We start from the raw sequence: 22034 nt of genomic DNA, 5'->3' as shown, positions 1-22034 counted from the left end.
ATATGATTTATGGTAGATTTGATACCAGTGTGATCTATGGTTCTGGTCTTCTACTTTTTTATACCCCTGTTCATACCTGCCCTCCATACTGCATGGTTATCTATCTGTCCACTTGTTGTCCTGTTCACGTTTAGTCTGTGAAAATTTGATCAATAAAGAGAATTTCTTATACATATGGGCATTTTGACTGTATTTCTTTGGTTCGCCCTACCTTGCTGTGTGAAATTCCATCCACTCCACTCCCCCTCCCTTTAACAGATGGTCACTTTATTGCTCTGGTCAGTTAAATACGGCTTTCTCCTTTCCCTCCAAAACGTTCCTTTGTCTATTTCACATCGAATTTAATAAACCACGATAATCATAGAGACATGAAAAATACATTTCCCGAATCGGTATAATTAGAGCTATGTCCGGCAGCATTATGAAGTCTGTACGGCCATCAGAAGCTGGGGAAATAGCTTCTGCCACCCGGTAACTCGCAGACATAGCGTATTCGGTATCAAACGAAAGCTAAATTCACAGGGGAAAATAAAATGCTCCTGCCGTCACCCTGTGAGCTTCCCAGCCAAAGATAGGGCAAGTTGAAGCTTTTACTAACTTCTCAAAATAGGAGGTCTTCCCGGAAGCAGGCCATATGTGAGGTCAACAAAGGTGGGCGTTCCTAAGTTTATTGCCAAAACCATAAAACAGGGATGACCATTTTGAGAGTGTTCAGAACCTGGGGGAAGACAGCTAACTAAATTTCATGCTGTGGGCTGAATCTATTGTTTGGGAACCCCCCTCCTCTCATCGACAGGTCATGCCAGTGACTGAGATGTAGTAAGTTTTCTCATTTTAATCCCTTTTATTTGTTACTGTCTGTACATACTGTATTTTGTCTCCCTTTTTAATTTCTTTGCATTTTTGTAAACACTGCCTATATTTTCTGGAGTAAACTTATAAATTTACTAGTTTAGATCATTTGCTCTATGATCGAACCGACACGTACTCCGCGCCAAATCACACTACCTGTGGGGTGGTTCCTGCCCCGATATAGGCTTTAGTATCAAACGAGAAACTGGTGGCAGCATAGCGTCCTGGTGGTATTGGCGAACCCTGGCAGTGAAGGATCGGAGGTTTATGTGTGTATTCCCGGCCTGGGACTGGTGATATCAATACCACCCTCACTGCAGAGTACCCGATAGCCAGTATGCAACAAGGTAGCCTTTCCAGTGACTACTTATCCTAGGTGCAGTTCCCTGACTGACCTGAGGGTAAGTTGGGCGCCAGAGAGCTGCAATTTCCTAACTGGAACAGGAAGTGGAAACAAAAGTTTGGGTTTCCCTAACAGTACTGATTCATATGATCAGCTGTATCCATCCTACGTCATGTCATCGGCTGTATGTGCGCTGGTTCATGTAATCAGCTGTATCTGTCCTATGTTATGTCATCGGCTGTATGTGTGCTTCGTGTGTTCAGCTGTATCCATACTACGTCATGTCATCATCTGTATGTGCGCTGATTTGTGTGTTCAGCTGTACCCTCATTGGGTCGAGTTGTCAGCTGTATGCACGCCAGGTCGTGTTTCTGGCTGTATCCCATACAGGACATGTGACAGACTGTAGCCACACCGAGTCGTGTCATTTCTGAGCCGGGTCATGTTGTAGGATGCATAACAAGGGGTGATCTCATAAAGCCCCTCTTCATCTGCCCTAAAAGGACATTATGGAGGCACCTCTAATAGCAATGAGCTCCTCGCTCTTCTGGACCCTGCTGCTACATTACATGGTAAAGAGTATATACTTCGGCTTCCTTTTTCCTGCAATATTACTCTGTGCAAATTATAGAAAATTCCATAGAAGAAAGAAAAGGAAGAGTGTCACTATTCCTCTGCTCATAGTGTCTGAGATTCGGTGATGACATCTCTGTCATCCTATCCTGTGCTGAGCTGTCGGTGCTTTGATTGAAAGCTCAGTTGACCTATCTGAGACAGGAAGGTGCAGAGATTTCCACAGGTGTTCCTTGTTCTTGGTAATTTCCCTGCTAGTTAGGTGAGCTGTCTGGCCCAGATCATTGCCAGTCAAAAACTTGTTCTAAGCCTGTGATCTCTGGTGTGTTTGCCTGATCCCTGTGCTGTAAGTTCTAATCTTCTTCTGCTGCTGACCTTTGGACCGTGTTCAGACTACCCATTTGCTATTGCCCCTTTGCATCTGATATTCTGCTGCTAACCTTTTGACCGTGTTCAGACTACCCGTTTGTTATTGCCCCTTTGCATCTGATATTCTGCGCTGACCTTTGGACCGTGTTCAGACTACTCGTTTGTTATTGCCCCTTTGCTTATCCGCTATTTCTCTGGTATTCTGACCCTGGCATGTGACCTGACTTACAACTTTGGATTTTTCCTTACGTTACTACGTGATCTTTTGGTATTGATCCCGGAACTTCTGACTGTTCTGATTCACGGCCTAGCCGTGGGTTGTGACAAATTTCACAAAGAGGACACAAGGTGGAGGAGAACCTGGATGAGTCCGGGACCTCACAAGGAGAACAAGTCCTCACCTCCTCAAAGATTTCCAGGCTGTAGGTGTTGTCATCATCAGCGAAGTACACCACTCCAGTCGGCGCGTCTTCTGGATGGAAAGTTCTCCGCAACCATCCCAGGCCAAGGTTGCGCTGAAAAGTCCCCCGAGATTTTTTTATCCCTTTCGGTGTTTTCACACACAGCTGAGTGTGAGGAATCTGCGACTGCGTCAGGACATTGGTCACCAGCTTGGAGGTCTCATTCGCATCCTCCACCACAATCCAGTGAAGAGCAGGTACTTGGCGGAAAGTGTTGGCAATTCGAGTGAGTTCGGCCTTCTGCACCAGACGGGCATAGGTCGGGGTGATGGCAAAGATTATGGGGAGAGGAGACTGCCCCGAGAAACCCGACAGAAGCTTCACTGCAGAAAATGAGAAGTATTCATCAATGAGTTACTCACTGGCAGACGCAAACAGAAAACTCCCCTATACAAGAACATGGGCCCTATGCAGCCAACAGCTCATCACAATGAACAACTCTACTTGCTTTGGAGGTAGAAATTGGCTCCCTGACTTCTTGGGTTGCACCAATAATATGTCCGTCAATGAAGTTACCAAACCCAAGGACACCATGCAAGTCACACAGCACACCACTCAGTGAACTCCACAGAGGACACACGTTCCAAGACTCAGCGATCTCCATGGAGGACACACGTCCCAACACTCAGCAAGCTCCACGGATGACACATGTCCCACCACTCAGTGAGTTCCACAGTACACCACTCAGCAAGCTCGATACAGATCACAGGCGCACCACTCAGTGAGCTCCACAGTGGACACACGTCCCACCATTCATCGAGTTTCATGGAGGACACACGTCCCACCACTCAGTGAGTCCCACAGTACACCACTCAGCAAGCTCGATACAGATCACAGGCGCACCAGTCAGTGAGCTCCACAGTTGACACACGTCCCACCATTCATCGAGTTTCATGGAGGACACACGTCCCACCACTCAGTGAGTCCCACAGTACAGCACTCAGCGAGCTCCATGCGGAACACATGGCATACCACTCAGCGAGCACCACAGAGATGTAAGAAGGTTTCTCAGCAGAAAACTAATCCGAGAAGAAGGTTCTTATTTTATGTGTGTAGCGGCTACTAAAAAAACACCGTCAAACTTGTCTCAAAGACAATGGAAACATACTACTGTCAAATGAAAAAGAGGAGCAAGGACAAGAAGGAAAAAAGAGGAGAGAAACAAACAGAAGAGAAAACAGTGGTGAGGAGAGGGAAAATAGAGACAAAAGAAGAGGAGAAAAAGAAGAGAGAAGTGAAGAAAGAAAGGTGAAAGGAGATGAGTGCGGAGAGGAAGAAAAGGGACGCGGAGAGGAAGAAAGATGAGACTAGCAAGGAAAGGAAAAAAATTAGGAAAGGGCGTGAGGAGAGAAAGAAGGAGAGGAAAAAGATGAGGGGGAAAAAGAGTCAAAAGAGGATAAGAGCGAGGAGAGGAGGAAAGAGAGGAGAGGAAGAGGTCAAGAGGGGAAGAAAGAGAGAGAGGAAAGATGTGTGGATGGTGAAAAGGAGACAAAAGAGGAGTGAGGAGTAAATGAAAATAGAGAAGTGAGAAAAGAATGGAGAGATGAGTGACGAAATGAAGAAAGAAAAGAAAAGAAAAAGGAGAGGAGAAAGGAGAAATAAAAAGAAGAGGAAAGAGAAGAAGAAAGAAAAAAGTAGTGAGGAGAGAAAGAAAAAGAGGTGAGGAAAAAGGTGATGAGTGGAAGAAAGAGACAAAAGAGGAGTGAGGAGAATGGGGCATTAAACTGTGCTGTTCGCCTGTCAGGATGATGTACTAGAGGAGTCCACGTGGATGTAATAGAAAACAGACTGTCCTTAGGAAGTGGTGTGATCACCACGAAACGTGTAGAAATAAAGTCTATTTTCTATTACGGAACATCCACTTGGACTCCTCTGGTACATCATCCTGACAGGCGAGCAACGCAGTCTAATGCTCCATTCTCTTCATCTAACAAAGGATCATCACATCGGGGCTTGCAGCAGCCGCCGCCAATGCTAAATGCAGTGGTTGGGTCTCACACAACCATAATAGGTAAGTGAATTTGATTATCCCTCACGAATATTCCTTTTATCTCAGAATAAGACCCTATGTGCGCTCTATATTCCTTCTAGGTACAAAAGAGGAGTGAGGAGAGAGAGATGAGTTGAAGAAAGAGACAATAGAGTAGAGGAGTAAGGATAAAAAGGAAATTGGAAAGGAATAAAGGAAAAAGAAGAGGAAAGTGATTGAGGGGAGGAAGAAAGACAAAAGAAAAGAGTTAGGAGAAAAGAAAAGTGGAGCGAAAAGAGATGAAGTGAAAAATAGACAAAAGAGAGGAGGCAAAAGAGGAGAGGACTGGAGTGAGGGGAGGAAGAAATAAAGGAAACATTAGAGAGAAGAGGGAAAAAAAGGGGGCTAGGAGTAGGTAAAAGAAAGAGGAGAGGAAGAAAGTGTGAAGATCTGAGTTTGTGGGTTGGAATAATCACCTAGACAGGTTAATTATCTAACTGTTTTTGTTCCTTGCGTCGACTGTTTTACAACAATTCTGGGTAGATGGTCACATTGCAATGTTCCCAGTCCACAAAATCCCATCCTGGAGCCAATAATTCTACTGCCCCCATACCAGGAGATACCCACAGTATCCTATCTTCTGTTTGCCAGCGGTTTTTGTATCTCCCGCCAGTATAGTCTGTAACCAGTGGCGGATTATAATGAGGTCAATCTGGGCGGTAGCCCAGGGCCCAGTGGTGTGGGGGGCCCACCAGCCCAAGGAAAATTGCCCCATTATAATCCGCCACCATAGCGCCACGCCCCCCATGAACCGACCCCTTCCTCCCCCTCCCACACCCACTGGCCACCGCAGCGCCAGCCCCTCACTAATAAATCCCTGCTCTGTGCGCACAGGACCCGTGATGAGGTCACGGGAGGGGAGGAGTCAGGGGTTACATGATCAGGGGCCCTTCAGTGGAGGCCCCTGATCATGTGACACATGACTCCTCCCCTCCTGTGACCTCATCACAGGTCCTGTGCACACAGCCCTCAATGTATTGTATGTGGGACTGCTGTGCTGATTGTCATGGTGCAGGATGAGGGAATTATGTGTGGGGTCAGGAGGGGTTTATAGGGTGAATGTAGCTGCGTGTGTGTGCGAGGTGTACAGAGCAGAGCCGCGTGTGTGCGAGGTGTACGGAGCGGAGCTGCACGTGTGCGAGGTGTACGGAGCAGAGCTGCGCGCGTGCGAGGTTTACGGAGAGGAGTCGCGTGTGTGAGAGGTGTATGGAGCGGAGCCACGCGTGTACGAGGTGTACTGAACGAAGCCGCGTGTGTACGAGGTGTACTGAGTGGAGCCGCGTGTGTACAAGGTGTACAGAACGGAGCCCTGTGTGTACAGAGCTGAGCCGTGTACTTACGGAGCGGAACCGCGTGTGTACGAGGTGTTTAGAGCGGAGCTGCGCGTGTGTGAGGTGTACGGAGTGGAGCCACGCGTGTATGGAGCGGAGCCGTGTGTGTACGAGGTGTACAGAGCGAAGCTGCATGTGTGTACGAGGTGTACGGAGCGAAGCCGCATGTGTGTACGAGGTGTACGGAGCAAAGCCGCAAGTGTACGAGGTGTACGGATTGGAGCCGCGTGTGTACGAGGTGTACAGAATGGAGTCCTGTGTGTACAGAGCTGAGCCATGTGCTTATGGAGCGGAGCCGCGTGTGTACGAAGTGTACGGAGCGGAGCTGCGCATATAAGAGGTGTACGGAGTGGAGCAGCGTGTGTAAGAGGTGTACGGAAAGGAGCCGCATGTTTACGGAGCGAGCCGTGTGTGTATGAGGTGTACAGAGCGAAGCTGCGTGTGTGTACGAGGTGTACGGAGTGAAGCCGCATGTGTGTACGTGGTGTATGGAGCGGAGCCGTGTGTGTACGAGGTGTACGGAACGGAGCCCCGTGTGTACAAAGTGTACAAAGCTGAACAGTGTGTTTACGGAGCAGAGCCTCGTGTATACGAGGTGTATGGAGCAAAGCCGCATGTGTGCAAGGTTTACAGAGCAGAGCAATGTGTGTACAAGGTGTACAGAGCATGGCCGCGTGTGTATAAGGTGTACGGAGCAGAGCAGCATGTGTACGAGGTTTATGGAGTGGAGCCATGTGTATACTGAGTGGAGCCATGTGTGTGCGAGGTGTATGGAGCGAAGCCATGTGTACGAGGTATACAAAGCGGAACCTAGTGTGAAGGAGGGGTGCGGAGCCATGCGTGTACAAGGTGTATGATGGGGAGCATTCATACCTCCCAACCGTCCCTGATTTTGAGAGTCTGCCCCACTGCCCTGACCGGGAGCTTACTTTTCCCGCGGACACAGAAGTATACGGCGGAGCCCCGAGGAGCACTTGGAAACTCGCACTTGACATTCCATCGGAAGTGACGTGCTGGAAGCTGACCGGAGGAGATTGTGACGGAACCATGGAGGCACTTCAGTGAATGCTTTAGATCATCACCATGTCCTATGTCCTCCTCTGACAGCGCGGACAGCGGGATCGCCTTGGACTCGGGGATGTCGGCCATGTGAGCGGATCATGATATGTCCTGCACCAGGAGGCTCAAGTGGGTACTACAATGTGAGCCGGGCTGGTATAGTATCTTTATACAATCTTTCTTTCTTTCCCTGCTTTCTTTCCCTCCTTGTCTTTCTTTCTTTCACTTTCTGTTCTTTCTTTCCCCTCTTTCTTTCTCTCTCCCTCTCTGTTCTTTATTTCCTCTTTCTTTTTTCTCTTTGTTCTTTATTTCACCTTTCTCTCTTTGTTCCTTCTTTCCCCTTTCTTTCTCCCTCTCTGTTCTTTCTTTCCCCTTTCTTTCTTCCTTTTTTTCTCTGTTCTTTCTTTCCCCTCTTTTTCTTTCTCTCTGTTCTTTCTTTCTCTCTCCCTCTCTGTTCTTTCTTTCCCCTCTTTCTTTTTTCTCTGTTCTTTTTTCTGTCCCCTCTTTCTTTCTCTGTTCTTTCTTTCTCTCTCTTTTTTTTCTCTCTCTCTCTGTCTCTCTTTCTTTTCCTCAGTACCAGTCAGTGTGCCCATAGTACCAGCCACTGTGCCCTCAGTACCAGTCAGTGTGATCAGCAGTGCTAAATGGGTGTGGTTGGGGTGTGGACATGGGTGTGACTAGTTTTGAAATGGGTGTGGTTGGTCGGCCTTCCGGTAACCAATCATCATAGTGGAAGTCATCTGTTTCCATCAACTTTGTTATATGTGGGCAGTGGGCACCTCTAGTAAGGTGGGCACGAGATGGCGTGTCTTGTCACCTCTGCCTCACACATAAGTTACTGTGAGGTGTACTTTATTCCTGCCACATTTCTTTCTTGGCCTACTGAGAGAAATGTTTGACCAGTTGAAAGTTATACAACCTGAGGATTGTGCATGTGTGGGCTGCCTGCATATATATATTTACTTACTCCGACCCCTATATAAACCCTGCCCCTCCGACCGCCGTCCACTTTCCCATGCTCCTGTTCCAATCCTGAGGTCTTTTTTGGTCCCCCTTGGTCCTCCACATGCTGAACATCTGGGACATGACTAACATTGCGCAATTTGCGCTTGTTCGTCGCCAGATGCAGCGTCATGTCCAGTGTGTGAGGAGGCGGCGACTTGCCTGTGGCGTTAACCCCTCTGCTGACATGTTGGGCACAGCTTGTGACGAGGAGCGTCTCTTCCTGTGTATCCAGCCACAGGCTGCACATCGGAGGCTGCTTCTTCTATCTGGGGAAGTTCATGCAGCAGAAGCCTCTGTGTGACTCATGTGAAGTAACTTGTCTGACAGGTCATGGGTCCAGGTCAGCAGGTGATTGCAGACTATTAGCTGGTTTCGATGTTAGGTACAGGTGAGTCAGAACTAGATGTTGGGTGGAAGCCTTCCAGTATTTGTATGGCCTCGTGCACACGCTGAGTATTTGGTGAGTTTTTACCTAAGTATTTATAAGGCCTCATGCACACGCTGAGTATTTGATGAGTTTTTACCTCAGTATTTATAAGGCCTCATGCACACGCTGAGTATTTGGTGAGTTTTTCACTCAGTATTTGTAAGTCCTCAAGGACACGCTGAGCATTTGGTGTTTTTTGCCTCAGTATTTGTGAGGCCTCGTGCACACGTTGCGTATTTGCAGAGTTTTTTTTATCTCAGTATTTAACCCCTTCCCGCCCCTTGACGCACCGTATGCGTCATGAAAACTAGTGACTTCCCGACCCCGTCACATGACCGGGGGGCCCACAGAGTCTGAACAGCCCGGGGCCCTGGCTACCCTTAATCCACCCCTGTCTGTAACCAACAAATAAAGCCACACTCTGTAGCGCTATAGCTTGCAAACATGAAATATATGAAATTTGAACTGCATTAGTGCGCTAGAAAATTAGAAAAGTTGAGAATACACATGAGTTGGTCAATTTATGTGCCAAGTATTCTCAACTCTTCTAATATTCTAGAGTAGTAATGCAGTTCAAATTTCATGTTTGCATGCTATAGCGCTACAGAGTGTGGCTTTATTTGTTGGTTGTATGTGGAGATGGCAACTCTTAGTAAGCACCTGTTCTCACACCTGATTTCTGTTTGGAAGTGATGGCATAGTCTGTAGTCACAGTCCATGCTCCTCCAGATGATGTATATCATGACTGTAGTACGTGTATCTCACTCCAGCCAGCAACAACACTACTTAGACAACAAAAAAACGGAAGTGTGAAACCAATATGTAGATAAAATGAAGAGTTTATTAAATACAAAAATAAAAGAAGCAAAATTACATTTGCATAAAGGGACTGAAACTGAACAGAATGAACTCCAAGCGGTCTACATGAATGAATTATATATTTGTGACAATGAAATCACATATGATTAAGTAAAAGAGATAAATCCAGGTAAAGTCAAGTGGGTAATATGAGCTATACACATAAAATGTAAAGTACTGCCCAGATTGGCTGCAAAGGTTAGCAGTATAGCATCATCAATAATTAAAGTTTAAAGTGCAATAGTGCAAGGGTAAATTGCAATACCAATCAGAAAAATATAAGGTGCAACAATGGCTTGGAGGTATAGACATAGTGATGCATGTAATAGTGCAAGTGCCCAATGTGCTATCAACTAGCTATATAACCATATGTAAAAGCATCCACTGTAGCTGACTGTCATTAAAGGTATAGTTACCATGTAGACCAAGCAAGGAGAGGGCCCCGACACGCGTTTCGCTTTTTGCTTCTTCCAGGGGTACGTACAACAGTACTTATGATAGTTCCTCACATATAGACGATGGATATCACGACCATAGCACGTGTATTCACCAGAAGCTGACAGCGACATATAGTACAGTCCCAACTGAGGTTCTCCAAACATCTTTGTGGTTTTAGTGATGGACAAAGGATCAGGCCTGTATTTCTTCAGATGGAGCCATGGATTCTTGGGCTGTTGCTTAAGAGAGACTCTGCATAAGGAGCCAGAGACTTTATACCCACAGCTCCCATTCAGGACATTCTTCCACTGGATTGGTGGAAAGTGGGGGGAGCTGATCCTTCATTGATCGATTGTTCAATTGACATGCATATTTTTCCTAAGTTGTTTAGATTAGTAAACTGCAGTGGACTGATGTAATACGTACTCAGCAGGCATTCACAAATTAACATACAACAAGAGTCATCGTACAGGCTCCTATGAAACAATGGATCAATTGAGGCTTCTAAGACACTAACAAGCGTAATAGAATGATTGCCAATCTCATGTCTGGCCTTATGTATACATAAGATCCAACTTGCACATCTTCCTCTGCTTACGGTCACTGAATGGAAACATTGATTCCTGAAGATGAAATCACAAGCAAGCAGATCACTAAAAAAACACAGCAAGAAAATATCTAATAAAACACAATATCGACGCAACCGATGCCCTGTGCTTTAAAACGTCTGCATTCCTTAGAGCCGTAGACTGCGCTTTATGTCCACTGGTCCAATAGTCTTTAGTAAGTGGACATATCCTCAAAGAAAGGAAAGAGGGAGGGAAAAATAAAAGGATAGGAGTGAAGAGAACTAGAAAGAGGAGGAAGAAGCAATAATGAAAGGAAAGGAAAGGAAAAAAGCATAAGAAGGGCTGAGAAGAAAGGAGGAGTAAAAGGAAGTATGAGAGAGGAGTGCAAGAAAGAAACAAAAGAGATAGGTAAAGAGGAAAAAAAAAGGAGTGAGGAGAGGAGAGGAAGCAATAAAAAAAAGTATAAGAAGAGGAAAAAAAGAGTGGCAAGAAAAGAAGAGAGAGTTGAGGTGTAAGAGAGAGGAAAGGGGTGTAATGAGAGGAAGAAAGAACCAAAATAGGAGAGAAATGAGGAAAACAAAGAAGACAAGTGAGGATAGGAGAAAAAAGAAGAGAGGGAGAAAGGGAAGAAGCATCAGGAGAGGAAGAAAGAGAGTAAAGAGTAGAGTATGGGGAGAAGTGGAGTGAGGAGAGGAAGAAAGAGAGTAAAGAGGAGTAGAGTATAGGGAGAAGTGGAGAGAGGAGAGGAGGAAAGCGGAGTAGAGTATAGGGAGAAGTGGAGTAAGAAGGACAAAAGAGAGGAAAGAGGAGTAGAGTATGGGGAGAAGTGGAGTGTGGAGAGGTGGAAAGAAGCGTAGAATATGGAGAGAAGTGGAGTGAAGGGAGGAGGAAAGAGAGGAAAGCGGAGTAGAGTATGGGGAGAAGTGGAGTGAGAAGGAGAAAAGAGGAGTAGAGTATGAGGAGAAGTGGAGTGGGGAGATGGAGTGAAGAACGTAATAAGGAGGGTAAGTAGAGAAAGAAGGAGAGGCAGAGACCCGGTAAATGAAGGGTCCATTGTTACCTAAGCTTCACAAATGCTGTTTTTTTTCATAGTTTTGAATTTCACTCTTCATATTATCGGAGGACGCGGACAGATCTAGGAGAAACACTCAGCTCCTCCCAGTGTGTAACAAAATAATACAGGAATGTATGTGGGGCCTCCAAGACCACCAAAATTACCTAATAAGAAGATGTACAGTGTCAGTGTATACTAATGTCTGGGAGTATACGGTCCCAGTATATACTGATGTCTGGGAGTATACGGCCCCGGTATATACTGATGTCTGGGAGTATACGGCACCGGTATATACTGATGTCTGGGAGTATACGGCCCCGGTATATACTGATGTCTGGGAGTATATGGCCCCGGTATATACTGATGTCTGGGAGTATACGGCCCCGGTATATACTGATGTCTGGGAGTATACGGCCCCGGTATATACTGATGTCTGGGAGTATACGGCCCCAGTGTATACTGATGTCTGGGAGTATACGGCCCCTGTGTATATGGATCTCTGGGAGTATACGGCCCCGGTATATACTGATGTCTGGGAGTATACGGCCCCGGTATATACTGATGTCTGGGAGTATACGGCCCCGGTATATACTGATGTCTGGGAGTATACGGTACCAGTATATACTGATGTCTGGGAGTATACGGCCCCAGTGTATACTGATGTCTGGGAGTATACGGCCCCAGTGTATACGGATCTCTGGGAGTATACTGCCCCGGTATATACTGATGTCTGGGAGTATACGGCCCCAGTATATACTGATGTCTGGGAGTATACGGCCCCAGTACACACTGATGTCTGGAAGTATATGGCCCTGGTATATACGGATCTCTGGGAGTATACAGCCCCGGTATATAATGATGTCTGAGAGTATGCGGTCCTGGACTATACCGATATCTGAGAATATATGGCCTCAGTATAAAATTATGTCTGGGAGGATATGGCACCCGGTATAAACTGATGTCTGGGAATATTCGACCCCAGTATATACTGATGTCTGTGAGTTTATGGCCCCAGCGTATACTGATGACTGGGAGTACATGGCCCCAGCATATACTGATGTCTGGGAGTATACGGCCCCGGTGTATACAGATATCTGGGAGTATATGGCCACGGTGTATACTGATGTCTGGGAGTATATGGCTCCAGTATATACTGATCTCTGGGAGTAGACGGACCAGGTATTTTCTGATGACTGGGAGTAGATTCAAGATTCAAAGAAGCTTTATTGGCAGGACTAAATACACATTAGTTTTGCCAAAGCAAGTATACAGAAGGGAATGGGGATAGGGACTGTAGGGATGTTGGGTAGAGGCTGTAGGAAAGGTGGATGGGGCTATAGAAGTCCATGGCATAGGGAAGGTGGATGGGGGCATGGGGGCAGATCCAGGATGAGGCTATAGAAGTCCATGGCATAGGGAAGGTGGATGGGGGGTTGGGGCATATCCAGGGTGGGGGCCATAGAAGTCCATGGCATATCATAGTTCTCTTTCTCGCAGTCTATGACATTCGCTCACATATTGTGCTGCTATCTCCACTGCTCTCTCTTCTTCCCCCAGCAGGATATATGTTTTCTCTTCCTCTTTCATGGTTGTGAAATCCGGAAAGAGATGTGAGAGTCTCCTGAAGTTAGTGTCCCTCACTGCTGAGTACTTGGAGCAGTGTAGCAGTTAGTGGGTCTCATCCTCCAGGACCTCCCGGTCACAGTGTTGGCACAGTCTTTCCTCCCTGGGCTTGTAGCTCTGCCTGTGTCAGCCGGATTCGATGGCCAGACTGTGGGCACTGAGTCTATACCGGCTCAGGATCTTGCGGTCTCTGGCGTCCGGGAGTTTCTCCAGGTATGGAGCCAGTCTGTAGTCTCTCTGGTACATGGTCAGTTTCTGTGAGCTGATGATGTCGTTCTTCCAGTCACTTACGTACCTCTCCTGGCCTTCGTCTACCATCTTCCTGATTCTGGCTTTTGTCAGGTTGTTGTGATTGGTGTTCTGGTCAGGTTGGGTTTGGGTGAGCTGTTCCTAGGGTCCTGGTTTTTGATGGTGATGGGAGCTTGGATTGCTCCTACGTAGGTGAACCCGGAATGACAGTGCCCTCTTTAGAACCATTAGGTGTAGAGGGAATCTGCCCAGCTCGGCCCGGCAAGCACTGTTGGAGGTGCTCCGATGGACTTGGAGAAGGTGCTTGCAGAATTCCAGGTGGAATATTTCTGTTGGGCTTGAATCCCACCTTGACCAGTCTGGGTAGGTGTGAGGACCCCAGACTTCGCTGCCATACAGGAGGATTGGGGCGATGATAGAGTCGAAGATTTTTAACCAGACCCTCACTGGTGGCTTTAGATGGTAGAGTTTCCTTCGGATGGCATAGAAGGTTTTGCATGCCTTGTCTTTCAGGGTCTCTATGGCTTGTTTGAAGCTCCCTGACCGGTGAATCTCTAGGCAGAGGTAGGTATATTTGTCAGTTCCTGTAAGGGCGCAGTTGTTGAGGATAAATGAAGGGTGCTGGTCTGATTTTCTCTTTCTCTTCTGGAACACCATGATGTTGGTTTTCTTTAAGTTGACCGGTAGTGCCCAGGTGGAGTTGAATTTCTCTAAGATTTTCAGGTTGTCTTGGAGGCCTTTCTCGGTTGGTGACAGAAGCAGCAGGTCATCTGCTGTATATGGCCCCCAGTATATGGGAGTATATGGCCCCGCTATATACTGATGTCTGGGAGTACACGGCCCCAGTGTATACTGATATCTGGGAGTATACGGCCCCAGTGTATACTGATGTCTTGGAGTATAGGTCTCTTGTATATACTGATGTCTGAGAATAGACGTACCAGGTATATACTGATATCTGGGAGTATACGATCCCGGTATATACTGATGTCTGGGAGTATACCAGTATACCGCCCGGGTGTATACTGATGTCTAGGAGTATATGGCCTGTTATATACTAGGGGTGGACGCCGCCTGGACTGATTTACCCAATCTCATAGGTAAGTCATGCGCCCTTTTACCCCCTTTATTGGCACTTTACCTGGTAAAAATATTATTGGTATCACATACAGACTGCCCTATTATATATTACTATTGTCACTTTCTGACAGCACATTAATGTATATTATTTTTTGGCCATTTGCACTGCACTTTACTGAGATAATAAGATGGTGATTTCTGGCTAGCACATCAGTGAGACACCTAGATGATTAATTGGTATAGTCTTATTTTGTGCACTTTGCACTTTATAATTTTTTATGGTATTTTTCCTTTTTATAGATAATTTCTCTTTTTTATAGTTTTTTTTATATATATGGGCATTATTTATTTATCTTTGTGCACTGACATGTACTGTACCGGATGGGTTTATATAGCAACATTCTACTTGTGTAGGATTGCAATTTATTTATGAGGCTTCTCTACCAATTTTCTTAGTACATGTGTGCATCCTTCTCTATGTTTTTAAATTTTAATTGTTAAGAAAATAAAATTTTTCATGGATGTTACCATTTACTAATTAAATAATAAAGAGTTTACTATTGGTTAGACTGTGGGATGTTTTTGGTCGGTCCTTCTTTTCTCCCGTTATATACTAATGTATTGGAGTATAAGGCCAAGGTATATATTGATGTCTGGAAGTATACAGCCCCGGAATATACTGAGGTTTGGTAGTATACAGCCCCGGTATATACTGATGTCTGGGAGTATACGGCCCCGGTGTATACTGATGTCTGGGAGTACACAGGACCCAGTATATACTGATGTTGTCACAGAGTGACCAACCAGTGTGACATGACCCAACCATTGGTCGGTCACTGAACAGCTAAGGCCTGTTTCACACATACGTTTTTTTCATCAGTTGCAATCCGTGAAAATGACGGGACATGGATCCGCAACTGTTTTGAAAGCAACATGTGCTACTGGACCGTTGCTTTGACGGATTCGGGGAAGGCAGAAATTTAAAGGAACCCGTGGAGAGAGAGAGAGAGAGAGAGAGAGAGAGATTTTTTTTCAGCCGCCAGACCTGGCATGTAGGGTTAAATTTTCGCCAGAGGCTATTCTTCCAGGCAGGCGCAGTGTACAAATGCGGATCCAGCCAGCAAAAAAACGTTGCAGTGTCCGTCCTGTCATGTCTGCAGATGCCAAAATTTTGGCGGATCCTTAAAAAAACGGATCCAACGGATGACCATCCGTCAAGATCCGCCGATATTGCAAGTCAATGGGAAAAAAACAGATCCGCCAAGAAAAATGGCGGATCCGTTTTTTTTTTTTCAAAACGGCGGATTTTGACTGATGGTAACAACACAACACCGATGGAATAAGGGAGAGGGAATCAGGGACGGTCACCTCCTGAGCTCCAATCTGAGCCTGTCCCTGTTATAACCTAACTCCCTATGCAGGTCCTTCTCCCTGCCGACGTCAGGATACCTCGTCCCTAAAATTTCACCTAAAACTGCCCTAGCTAGTGCACTGGCGGGTGACGGGCACTAGCCGCACCACTGCAGGTAAGAAACACGGGGGACGTGACAGACACCAAAGGGACAAGGTAACAAAAATAAAACTTAGCTTTTCTCTGCTGCAAAGCACAGCACTGCAGGATAGAGAAACCAAATACAACGTTTGAAGCTGAAGCACCACTGCACCCAGGAAGCTCCTGTCTCCAGATCGGTCTCTTTAGAATGAACTAACTCTGACAGTCAGATGATGCATCAGGTGACCTTTTAAAGGATGTAGGAGTGGTGAACACGGACATCAGCTAACCCAGCAATGCAATTACACCAGCAGGCCAGCGGGGGGGAAAAAACTAACATTAAGCCCCGAAGGCCTGAAGGTAAAAAAGTTTTAATCTGCTACTGATCCAAAAATGGATTGTGACAGATGTCTGGGAGTATACGGCCCTGGTATATACTGATGTCTGAGAGTATACGATCCTGGAATATACTGATGTCTGGGAGTATATAGCCCGGTATATACTGATATCTGGGAGTATATGGCCTCGGTAAAAATGTGATGTCTGGGAGTATACGGCCCCGATATATGCTGATGACTAGGAATATACGGCCCCGGTATATACTGATGTCTGGGGATATAGGACCTCGGTGTATACTGATGTCTGGGGGTATACGGCTCTGGTGTATACTGATGTCTGGGAGTATACGGCCCCGATATATGCTGATGCCTGGGGATATACGATCCCAGCACTGGCGGACACAGACAGATAAGTGCCCCTGTGCAAGAACAATATACGGGCCCTTTCCAGACCAAGAGCTCCTAAAAATGCAAAATTACACTTGCTTTGGAGGTAGAAATGGGCCCCCTTACCTCTTGGGCCCCTGTGCGACCTCACAGGTTGCACCAATGATATGTCTGCCCCTGGACCCCGGTATATACTGATGTCTGGGAGTATACGGCCCGGTATATACTGATGTCTGGGAGTATTCGGCTCCAATATATGCTGATGTCTGAGGATCTACGACCCCGGTATAAACTGATGTCTGGGAGTATACGGTCTTTTTTGGATCATGGACATCTTGTGAGGATCCATTATGGACATACTCTGTTTGTATATATATCTTTTATATCAAGTATTCCTGATGGACCATTAAGCCTGTTTGGAGGTGGTGATTTTAGCAGGCCCTTGCACACAAAAAAAAATTTTGTTTTATTTTGTCTGATGCACCGTTTGCATTGGAGCAATTTAATTATGGACTGAATGCATACATTGGTGCGGCTTATGTTGTGTTCTGAATATTGCTCAATTTGACATCATTCACACAGTATTTTTGGTAGCCTTTCAGGGCTCACAATCACATTCATTATCTCTTTAGATTTAAAAAGCTTCACAATCAGGATTGTAGGCGTTTTAATTTATTTCTTTAACGTACCGTATTATATAAATTATAATATTTTTAAATAACACTTAACCCATGTGTCCATTTTTACATTTTTTCACTTATTACCTAACACTTTTTTATACTTACAACATCATATTCACTCCCTCACATTCTTTTCACTTTATTGCCTAAGCATTTTTTTATTTACAGCTCACACTTTGCCACATTTTTTCTTTCAGACACATAATATTGGCTCACCCGTGTACCCATCCTCGGTGCGCATGCGCGGCTGTCCTTGCATCGGATTTTTGGACAGGCGGCCACAGGACCGCGCCGTCTCCATGACGGCCGTGGGATGTTTGCATTCCGGCGCCGCTTGTTGGACGGTCCCAGAGGATGTTGGGCCAGCGGTGCATGCGCCATAAACACGGGGTCACTCTGGACATTAATGTGTGTCTGCATAGGCGCCACAGCCAGGAACACTTGTAAATTAGCTCATAGACATAGACCGGTTCTTATTGGATGGGCATTCCTTAAACAGAATTCATCCCCAACACGCCTCCCGAGAAAGTCTTAACGAAACGTACGTTGGGGACAGCATGTTACCAGCACACCGCCACTTCTTAGTAAGTTTTTTCTTTGTATTTAACTCTCTGCATATTGTTTGGCTCCTGAGTGCATTCCCACTTATAGATAGCTTGTATTACAGTAAGTTGCTGATGAAGCACACTGGACTTTATAATTACCTTACTATTGATGCTGCTATCTAAGTGGATTTCCTCTACATTGTTTGGCACCTGTCTATATGCTATTGTTACACACTGCACTTTCCTCTGATGGTTGCCACTTACTAAAGGACTGAGATTATATAAAAATATTGTTCATGAGTGGTGTAATTTTTTTGCTGTGCATCTGCAGTGGTAACACTCTATCCCTGTACACATGGTGTCCACTAGTTTTTCTTATTGTGTTGTCATTATATATTTGTTTAATACAGATTCTATTTTAAGGATTATACTCTCTTGGTAATAGTTCATTCACCTGACTTCAGCTAGTGTTAATTGCATCTTGAGTTTTTTTGTCCTCTTTACATGAATTGGGACATTTGGTGATAGTATACGGTCCCGGCGTATACTGATGTCTGGGAGTATAAAGTACTCATATATACCGTTGTTGAGGAGAAGGGTCAGAGTGGCATTTCTTCATTTATCACTGACTCTTGTAGCTGCATTTTTACTCTTTATAAAGTCTGTCTCCTGAGTGCACGAATGAGACTCATCGCTGGACAGATGATAAGAGCGAAGCCAAAAGGCGGAACATGGATGGTTTTTCTTAATGGAAATCTATGGTGCCCAAGTGCAGATTGTCGCAGTGATTGTCACATAGAATGTCGCAGTGATTGTCACTCAGAATGTCGCAGTGATTGTCACACAGAATGTTGCAGTGATTGTCACACAGAATGTCACAGTGATTCTCACATATAATGTTGCAGTGATTGTCACACAGAATGTCGCAGTGATTGTCACTAGAGTTGAGCGAAATGGGTCGGGCAAATTCATAAGTCGCCGACTTTCGCGGAAGTCGAGTTTCATGAAACGAAACCCGACCATAGTGTGAGGTCGGCCACGAGGTCGGCGACCAGAGCGCCAAAGTCGCATTTCAAATGATGCTTCCAGCGCCCTTTTTCAGCCAATGATGGAGGACGCACAGTGTGGGCAACGCGATGACATGGGCAGCGGTCACCACCATCTTTGAGAAGGGCATGCAAGTGATTGGCTTGCTTTGTGTGGCGTCACAGGGGCTATAAAAGGGCGTGCACGCCGACCGCCATCTTACTTCTGCTGATATTAGCATTAGGCCGGAGTCACACTGGCGAATAAAACGGACAAATGCAATGCGATAAAAAATCGCATTGCATTCGAACCCATGTTATTCTATGGGGCAGCTCCCATCATGCGATTTTTTTATCGCATCCGATCCTCTGACCGAGACAATCGCAGCATGCTGCGATTGTCACCGATTTTCGGATCGGATTCGACAATACAAGTCTATGGGGGCGAGAAAAAATGGGACTAAAAACGGACCCGATGTGTGAGTTGCGATTAAATCGCACCCGGTGTCCTTTAGCAAAAGCCGGCAATTCTTTATTCCAATACAGTAAAATCACAGAGACCGGTTAAATAAAGACAGAATGAATATATGTAGACACAATATATATATATATATATATTTTATACATGTCATAGAGACACATTTATACATATATTTGACATTCATACAGTTCATCATAGCAGAATAGCCGCAGAAACATTTGCCGGCTTTTGTATAATTATTCTCCTGCCCGACATGAAATGACACATGGTTTACATATAGTTAACCATTTCATGTCATGGTTTTTTTGTAATGTCTATCACTATTAATTAGATGAGTGTTTGTGGGTAAAATTATGGAGTTGTAGGGGTTAATTTAAGGGGTTAATTCGTTGTATTAAATTGCAGGGACTCCTGCTGACGTCATTGAGGCTGCAGGGACTCCCCGTAATTTAATACAACGAATTAACCCCTTAAATTAACCCCTACAACTCCATAATTTTACCCACAAACACTCATCTAATTAATAGTGATAGACATTACAAAAAAAACCATGAAATGAAATGGTTAACTATATGTAGACCATGTGTCATTTCATGTCGGGCAGGAGAATAATTATACAAAAGCCGGCAAATCTTTCTGCGTCTATTCTGCTATCATGAACTGTATGAATGTCAAATATATGTATAAATGTGTCTCTATGACATGTATAAAATATATATACAGTCATGGCCAAAAGTATTGACACCCCTGCAATTCTGTCAGATAATACTCAGTTTCTTCCTGAAAATGATTGCAAACACAAATTCTTTGGTATTATTATCTTCATTTAATTTGTCTTAAATGAAAAACACAAAAAGAATTGTCCTAAAGCCAAACTGAATATAATTCCACACCAAACATAAAAAAGAGGGTGGACAAAAGTATTAGCACTGTGCGAAAAATCATGTGATGCTTCTCTAATTTGTGTAATTAACAGCACCTGTAACTTACCTGTGGCACCTAACAGGTGTTGGCAATAACTAAATCACACTTGCAGCCAGTTGACATGGATTAAAGTTGACTCAACCTCTATCCTGTGTCCTTGTGTGTACCACATTGAGCATGGAGAAAAGAAAGAAGACCAAAGAACTGTCTGAGGACTTGAGAAACCAAATTGTGAGGAAGCATGAGCAATCTCAAGGCTACAAGTCCATCTCCAAAGACCTGAATGTTCCTGTGTCTACCGTGCGCAGTGTCATCAAGAAGTTTAAAGCCCACGGCACTGTGGCTAACCTCCCTAGATGTGGCCGGAAAAGAAAAATTGACAAGAGATTTCAACGCAAGATTGTGCAGATGTTGGATAAAGAACCTCCACTAACATCCAAACAAGTTCAAGCTACCCTGCAGTCCGAGGGTACAACGGTGTCAACCCGTACTATCCGTCGGCATCTGAATGAAAAGGGACTGTATGGTAGGAGACCCAGGAAGTCTCCACTTCTTACCCCGAGACATAAAAAAGCCAGGCTGGAGTTTGCCAAAACTTACCTGAAAAAGCCTAAAACATTTTGGAAGAATGTTCTTTGGTCAGATGAGACAAAAGTAGAGCTTTTAGGGCAAAAGCATCAACATAGAGTTTACAGGAGAAAAAAGAGGCATTCAAAGAAAAGTACACGGTCCCTACAGTCAAACATGGCGGAGGTTCCCTGATGTTTTGGGGTTGCTTTGCTGCCTCTGGCACTGGACTGCTTGACCGTGTGCATGGCATTATGAAGTCAGAAGACTACCAACAAATTTTGCAGCATAATTTAGGGCCCAGTGTGAGAAAGCTGGGTCTACCTCAGAGGTCATGGGTCTTCCAGCAGGACAATAACCCAAAACACACTTCAAAAAGCACTAGAAAATGGTTTGAGAGAAAGCACTGGAGACTTCTAAGGTGGCCAGCAATGAGTCCAGACCTGAATCCCATAGAACCCCTGTGGAGAGATGTAAAAATGGCAGTTTGGAGAAGGCACCCTTCAAATATCAGGGACCTGGAGTAGTTTGCCAAAGAAGAATGGTCTAAAATTACAGCAGAGCATTGTAAGAAACTTATTGATGGTTACCGGAAGCGGTTGGTCGCAGTTATTTTGGCTAAAGGTTGTGCAACCAAGTATTAGGCTGAGGGTGCCAATACTTTTGTCCGGCCCATTTTTGGAGTTTTGTGTGAAATGATCAATGTTTTGCTTTTTGCTTCGTTCTCTTTTGTGTTTTTTCATTTAAGACAAATTAAATGAAGATAATAATACCAAAGAATTTGTGTTTGCAATCATTTTCAGGAAGAAACTGAATATTATCTGATAGAATTGCAGGGGTGTCAATACTTTTGGCCATGACTGTATATATATTGTGTCTAAATCTATTAATTCGTTTGTGTGGGGAAACCTGTCATTGGGCTCCATTATATGTCCATTTAGCTATCCTGCGAGAAAATCTCGCCAGACGGATGTCAAACGGATGCTTACATGCAATTAAAATCACATTAATGATGAAAAATCGCATCAAAAACGCATCACTGGTTAAGATACCTTTGTGCGATTTCGGACCGTTAAAATGGGACCGATTTTTTATTCGTTGTGTGTGACTCCAACCTCAGGGAGAGGTTGTAGCTGCTGATTCTGAATAAGGGAGAGCGTTAGGCAGGGAAGAAGAGCAAAAAAACTGCTTCTGCTGGTAGCGATTTCCACTGTACAACACAACACTTTGTGTGCAGTGACAGGGGAGGATATATTTTTTGTGTATCAGCTCTGT

General features: G+C 45.0%; 1 protein-coding gene across 2 annotated transcripts in view; it reads right to left on the bottom strand.

Moving 5' to 3' along the window:
- LOC141088277 (galactosylgalactosylxylosylprotein 3-beta-glucuronosyltransferase 1-like) overlaps window positions 1–22034 on the bottom strand; it is a 104719-nt gene that overhangs the window by 58174 nt on the left and 24511 nt on the right. For both annotated transcript variants that reach the window (XM_073574289.1, XM_073574288.1), the window contains exon 2: window positions 2539–2921. In XM_073574289.1, coding sequence (XP_073430390.1) covers window positions 2539–2921 — 383 coding nt within the window. The remainder of the gene's footprint in view (window positions 1–2538; window positions 2922–22034) is intronic.

The sequence above is a fragment of the Dendrobates tinctorius genome, unplaced genomic scaffold, assembly GCF_039654945.1.
Source record: "Dendrobates tinctorius isolate UK_male_01 unplaced genomic scaffold, ASM3965494v1 ptg000038l, whole genome shotgun sequence".
In the NCBI taxonomy this organism is placed as follows: domain Eukaryota; kingdom Metazoa; phylum Chordata; class Amphibia; order Anura; family Dendrobatidae; genus Dendrobates; species Dendrobates tinctorius.
This window is presented reverse-complemented; position numbering and strand designations above follow the sequence as displayed.